Source organism: Columba livia, chromosome 16, assembly GCF_036013475.1.
Source record: "Columba livia isolate bColLiv1 breed racing homer chromosome 16, bColLiv1.pat.W.v2, whole genome shotgun sequence".
Taxonomy (NCBI): Eukaryota; Metazoa; Chordata; class Aves; order Columbiformes; family Columbidae; genus Columba; species Columba livia.
The window spans coordinates 14,288,335-14,294,986 of NC_088617.1; the positions used below are offsets into that span (position 1 = coordinate 14,288,335).

At 51.3% G+C, this 6,652-nt stretch overlaps 1 protein-coding gene across 5 annotated transcripts in view; it reads left to right on the forward strand.

Moving 5' to 3' along the window:
* Nucleotides 1-3,278, forward strand: part of LOC102086942 (fer-1-like protein 4) — a 40,106-nt gene extending 36,828 nt beyond the window's left edge. For 3 of the 5 annotated variants that reach the window (XM_065032654.1, XM_065032651.1, XM_065032653.1), the window contains 3 exons: nucleotides 727-1,007; nucleotides 1,718-1,818; nucleotides 2,344-3,278. In XM_065032654.1, the coding sequence (XP_064888726.1) occupies nucleotides 727-1,007; nucleotides 1,718-1,818; nucleotides 2,344-2,524 (563 nt within the window). In that variant the 3' untranslated portion in view covers nucleotides 2,525-3,278. The other 2 variants (XM_065032652.1, XM_065032655.1) reach the window with 2 other exon arrangements.
* The last annotated feature ends 3,374 nt before the right edge of the window (nucleotides 3,279-6,652 follow it).

The following is a 6,652-nucleotide window of genomic DNA, read 5'->3' on the forward strand; positions in this document are numbered from 1 at the left end:
AGGGTCTAGCTCCATCTGCTCTGTAGCTTCCCTTAGTCTGTGGGAGATGCAGTAAGATCTCTCCCCTGACCCCTCCTCTCTGGGTGGAACACACACGGGTCTCTCAACCTATCCTGCTGTGGCACATACTCTAGGCTTGACCAGCTCAGCCACTGGACTCTCTCTAGTTAGGTGATACCTTTCTTGTGTTGGGGGCTCAAAACTGGACACAGTATCCAGATGCAGTCTCAGCAGAGCTGAGCAGAGAACACCCACATCCCTTGATTGCTGGCCGTGATTTTGCCAATACAGATCAGTACGTGATAAGACTGATTTGCCTCAAGTGCTGAAGTGGGACAGAAGCTTCTTCCAAGGAGGACAGGGGCACAGGGCCAAGCAAGGAAATGAACAGAGGCTGTTTCAGATATAAGACAGACTTGAAACCTTTAAGGAGTTTTCTAGATTTTTAAATTTTTCATTGACATTTGCAGGAATGAGGAGAAGAGGAGCTTGGACATGTGAGGAGAGCAGGGTGGCACATGTTAAAGGAGTAAAAATAACTTGCTGTATCTCATGCAAACCAATCTGGCCATATCAGAGATGAGACAAGCCCTGTGGCTTCTGCTTCTTTGTCTCTCACTCTTGGACTGTGCCTTTCTTATGCTGAGCTTTAGGTTCTCCAGCTGTAAATGTGCAGGACTCTATCAGATCATTCACCATGAGCTCTCCTTTTCACTGTGCCTGCAGGCTCCATCGAGCTGAAGCTGCACGACATGGTGCGGGCAGCCAAGAGCTCAGAGCACTGCACCATCAAGATGGCCAAGGAGAATGCAACACCTCGCTTCTCCATCTTCCGAAATAAGCGCATGAGGGGCTGGTGGCCCTTCATCAAACTCAAAGACCAAGAAGACGAGGAGAGAGAAGAGAGGGAGTACAAGCAGAAGAAGAAGAAGAAGAAATGGAGTCGTTCAGTCAGACCAGAGGACGTGGAGTTCACAGACCCCAGTGGGAACAAGTACCTCCTGACGGTGAGGCAGGGTGCTGGCACGGGCGAGCAGAGAGCCCATGTTTTCCTTCGGCATTGACACGGCAGCCTGTCCTGCATGCACATAACATACAGGGACAGCAATGGCCCAGCTGCCCGGGACTTTGTGCAGGGTCCTGGAGACTTGTTCCATCTGCTGCAGATCCAGCCAGCTGTGGTGGCATCGCAGGGGGTGTCCAGCTTCACATCTTCCTCTGAGCTTCCCACACAGCAGTGCTCAAGGAGGGCAGCAAAACAAGAGGCACGTGGCTCCCCATCAGCCAGACCGGACAGCAGCAAAAGCTTGTCCCAGGGTCTCTGCCTACCCCAGACAGGCAGGTGACAATTGTCCTAGGGCAGACTTGCTGCTGGTTGCCCTTGTGGACCTTTGTTTGTCCCCAAGGGTGAGTTTTGCTCAGTGCCAGTGTGGGAGTCTGCAGACAAATCCAGATAGCTGGGGAGTGCATTACAATAGCGACAATAGCAATACAATTTAGCGACTTGTCTGCAAAACAGCTTCTGGCCAGGCCAAGGTTTTGGCTGGCTGTGAAGTGAGAGACTCTGTAGCTAATGCCTGGAGAGCAAAGTTAGTTGCTCTGAGCATCTGTAAGTGGAACTGGGAGAAAACCACCCACTCCTGGTAGGGTGTGTGGTCAGCAGGCCGGTCTGCAGAGCGACACGTGTGGCTGTGGCTCAGACACGTTCCCCCTCCAGGGTAAGGTGGAAGCGGAGTTCCAGCTGCTGACTGTGGAGGAGGCTGAGAAAAGCCCTGTTGGTTTGGGCCGAAAAGAACCTGAACCCCTGGAAAAGCCCAAGTGAGTATCTGTGCTATCACCCTGAACATGGATGGACAGTGCTGTGTTTTCAGCAGCTGTTTGCCTGGGGACAAGGAGCATCTGCTTGTCAGGAAGCTGAGAGCAACCAGTGAGGCCCTGGATGGTGGGGTCTACAGGACCTGCCGGGGCTTCCCAGAGCTCGAGTGGGTCCAGCAGGACTTGTGGCTGCAGCATCTGGGCCAGGGCTGATCTCAGTGAGGTACCCAAGGCAGCTTTGCCATAACATCACTTGTACACCAAGGGCAGCTCTGGTTTAACCATGTGAACGTACCCCTTAGGCACATGGGTGCAGAATAGCTCTGCGGGGGCTGTCGTGAGGAGCAGGTCCTGTTGTCTCCAGCACTCTCATGGCACTGCAGTTATTGCAGCCCCCAGCTGAGTCTGTCTGGAAGCAGCAGGAAGGGCTGTTGACCCATGAAGGTCACGGGGCACCAAAGTGGAGGCACTGAGGTGCTGCTCTGTGGATTGCGCCTGTGCTTATCTGTTCTTCCTTTCCTGTTCCAGCCGGCCAAAAACTTCTTTCAACTGGTTTGTGAATCCCATGAAGACCTTTGTGTTCTTTCTCTGGAAGCGGTACAAGAAATACATCATTGTGCTGTTCATTGTTGCTCTTCTGACCATCTTCCTAGTTCTTTTGATCTACACCATGCCTGGATACATCAGTGAGAAGATCATCAATGGCTAGATGCTCTTCAGCACAGGACTGCTCAAAGACACGGGTGATTATTGCGGGAATCGAGATGCAACCAGAAAGTTTAAGGAAACCTGCAGTTGCAGAAGCAACCATCAGAGTGAGAGACCTGCAGAAGTGGCCTCTCTTTGGGGAGTCATGTTTCATGCAAAGTACCCACAAGTTACTAAGAAACCAAGTAACCAACCTACTAAATAAGGCAAACTTCTGAAAGGACAGTTACAGCTTTGGGAAGAAATTTATTTTTGGTGGGACTGGGGGGGGAGGGTGGGAAAATGGGGTGTGCTTGGGCTGTCCCCACAGACATGGCGGCTGAAACTGGCCCTTGCCATTGAGAGTGATTCTGGCAGGGATGGGGACATACGGAGCCATCATGCCCTGACTTGGCACTTCCCAGGCCTTTGCCTGAAGAGTTCAGAACACATTGTACAGGGGGAAGGCAGGTCTGGTGTAGGGTCCTGGCAGAGGTGGGACCTGGAAGACCTTTGAATGGGGCTCCCCAGGGAGAAGGACAACAGAGCCAAAGCAGCCAAGAGCTTCCTGCTGTCCCAAGAGCACAGGAACAGCTCTTGGAGCTGAAGTCGGCTCTGGATGTGGTAGCACTCTCCAAGAACACGGACTTTCTGGTTGTCACTCCTTACAAGCTGCTTAACAGCTTTTCCTGCATCTGCTGGGTTGGATTCAAGCTTGCTTCACACTTCATTTTCACTCTTCACAGCAATAAAAGCTCCTTGGTTGCTCTCTCCAATCTTGCTTGTGTTTTGTAGCAGTGTTCTGGAGCTGGGCCCAGGCTGCTGCCAGCTGTCCTGATGCCCCTTCACCCATCCTCCCGGACAGCGCAGCACTGGGACATCGTCATGGGGTCGTCAGCATGAATCTGTGTGGTGACGTTGGGCTGATGCAAATTAAAAGAGACCTGTTCTCAGCATGGTCTCCGGTGCCCTAGGATTCTTGTCTTCTGCACAGACAAGCCGTGAGATGATCCAGTCTCAAGTGGAGATGCTTCACGCTGGGTTTTTACAGGACAGTTTCCTTCTCAGGGAGTCTCATCGTGATGCAGGAGGTGATGCTTTTCACAGAAAGGGCTGTGGGGTATTGAACAGGCTGCCCAGGGCAGCAGTGGAGTCACCATCCCTGGAGGGGTTTAAAAGACGTGTTCTTGTGTGGTTCCACTCTACAGATTTTGTTCCAGTTTTTCTTCCAGCTCTGCAGTTTCCTCTAATGTTTGATTAAGGTTTTGCGGTTGGGCTGTATCAGAGCTGGGCCAGGAGATCCCTGAGCAAACAGTTGAAGGGTTTTGGACAGGACTGCAGAAAGGGATGTGGCAGAGTTTGGGGACTTCTGAAAGACTAACTGTCAAATACTGAAACAAATTACGAGCATTATGCATCCATTTGGATGTATGGAGCATGAAAGTAGAAGGAGAGAACAAAATCTGGATTTTCTGGTGTGAACCAAATTGATAAAAGTTTGTAAAATATGAAGGAAAAAAATCCACTATTTGCATTGTTAAGGATGATGTCAAGAAGATTTGGAACAAAGAAAACAGGCAGAGAGGAAAAAAAACAGCTGCCTGCAAGTAGTCATGATTAGGCTGAAGATATTCCTAATGGGATCCAACAGCAATCAGAGGCTGACCTGAATCAGCCTGACATTTTCATTAGGGTGGAGACAAATGCAAGATCTGCCCTGACAGGTTCTGCCTTGACACAAATAGAATCATAGAATCATTTTGGTTGGGAGAGACCCTCACGGTCATCGAGTCCAGCCATAACGTAAACCAACTCTAGCACTAACCCATGTCCCTGAGAACCTCATCTAAACGCCTTTTAAACCCCTCCAGGGCTGGTGACTCCAGCACTGCCCTGGGCAGCCTGTTCAATGCCCCACAGCCCTTTGGGGAAGAAATTGTTCCCAGATCCAACCTCACCCTCCCCTGGCGCAACTTGAGGCCGTTTCCTCTGCTCCTGGCGCTTGTTCCTGGGGAGCAGAGCCCGACCCCCCTGGCTCCAAGCTCCTTTCAGGCAGTTCAGAGATCAGAAGCACGGCAGCTCAAGTTCAAGTAGGAGCGACCGGTGACTTGCCCAAACACCCTTTGTCTCCAGAAGGGCTGGTTGTAGAGGGGACTGGCGGTGGATTAACTTGCAGGACCTGGGTTCCTGCAGTTGGCTTTGCCTGTTCTGTAACATGGTGCAAGTCCTCTTTTCCTGGAGGGTGGAGACAAGGATCTCAATGGGGTGTGTTTCCTCTCTTTATTCTGACATTTTCATAGGGTGGTGTAAACCAGAAATCTGGGATGCAAAGAAAACAGAATGCTGAGCACTCTCCATGAACTTAACTGCCTCCAAATCTTTCTAAAATACATTTCCTAAGAAAGAGTTTTTCAACTATAAAGTGAAAGTGCTGCCTGCTGGCGCTCTGAGGCAGGAGCTCACCAGCAACTGGAGGCGTCACAGACAGTGCTAAGAGCAGGATTTCAGGACATGCCCTTGTGTTAGACTTTCCTCTCTTTTTTTTTCCAGGAATGTTTAAACACAATGGCAAAACTTAAATTTACAGAGAAGCTCATCCCAGAGCTGCAGAGCATGAGTGTTCATCTGCAGTGAGATGTGGCGAGCGGGAGCAGGCTGGAGAGCAGGGGCGTCTTCCCCGGGCCTCCTCTTTGCAGCAGCAGAGCTGAGCACTTTGGCAGCTCTTCGCATCTATTAACCGTTATTTCCTGATCCTCTGATGCGCAGTGGCCCACGGAAGGATGAAACGCACTCATCAGTGCGAGAGGGAAAACTTGTGATGCCATACCCCGGGGCAGCGAGTAGGGAGAACAAGCATAAACATGGGTTCAAAAGAGACACTAACGTATTCATCTGCCAAACCCCTGGCTGCTCTGCGGACTTCCAGATTTCTCATTTGTGCTCTTGTCTTTTCAATGCCTGTTGCTGCCAACTTAAGCTCTTAATGCGTTTCCTTGGGGGCTTTGTTAGCGGTAGAGGCAGGTCATGTAAGCCTTGTGAACTTCAGCTTTTGTCGGTTTCCCAGCGTTTCTAGACCTCGGTTGCAGTTTGCTTGGGCTTGTTCATTCTTCTCCACACCTCCTTGCAAGCCAAGATTTGCAGAGATTTGGGTTATGGTCCCCACCCCGTTCCTGTGTCGATATCACTTTACCCGTCTCTCCTGGTTCTGCAGTGCGTGTGTGTCATCTGAGCATCTAGTGTTTTCTTTTTTAATCTCCTTTAATTAATCTTCCTTAGGGCTGTTACCTGCTCGTTCCATAATTTGTAATCACTCATATTAAAATTAATTATGTAAATAACAAAAAGAGGGGAGCTGCCACCCCATAGCAGGGTAACAGAGCACAGCAAGCAGCACCTTATGGATCCCCCATGCAGACAAACCCCCAGGCTTCGCTTCAGGGCCACAGCCATGTGCGAAGGTCCATCAACTTTTTGATGGCTCAGAGACCTTTTAATTATTTTAATGACTAACACTACCAAGGGAAAAGAAAAAAAAAGCAACCACCACAGTGGCCTTCAAGCTGTTGGTTGTTTTTACACTGCGAAAAGCTGCAAACAGCTGTTTGCTCAGTGGAATGCCGCCCGCGCTCCTGTGGCCTCACGTCGCGGGAGTGCTGGTGCGGGGGACATGCCTGCTCCCTCCCTCGGTGAGGTTTCCAGTGAGGTGCTTCTTGCATATGCCACGTACCACGGCACTGCAGGGGACGAGCAGCAGCCTCCCACCCTAGGAATGGGGCTCAGCGCGTCCCACGGCCATGGGGCGGTGATGAGGGCAAGAGGGTGGTGTGGGGACACCTCCGCTGTGCCTGGGACGAGGGGGATGCTGCGGCAGGAGCCTCCTGCTGCCGTCTCAGCAGCTCACTGGGCGCCAGCACATTTCAGAGGAAGATCAGGCAGGAGGAGGAGAAGCAGCAGCTTTGTTCCCTCCGGGATCAGCTGAAAACAGCATTGCACCTGGAGCAGAAAGAGGTAAAATCTGATCCTTGTGTGGGAAAGCCGGGTGGTGCCTGCAGAGGGTAAGGCATGGCAGCTGCTTAGGTAGCCGCGGGGTTTCTGGTGAGCTCTGGGGGAGAACAGGCCCGTGGCAGTCCCATGAGGACATGCTCTTGGT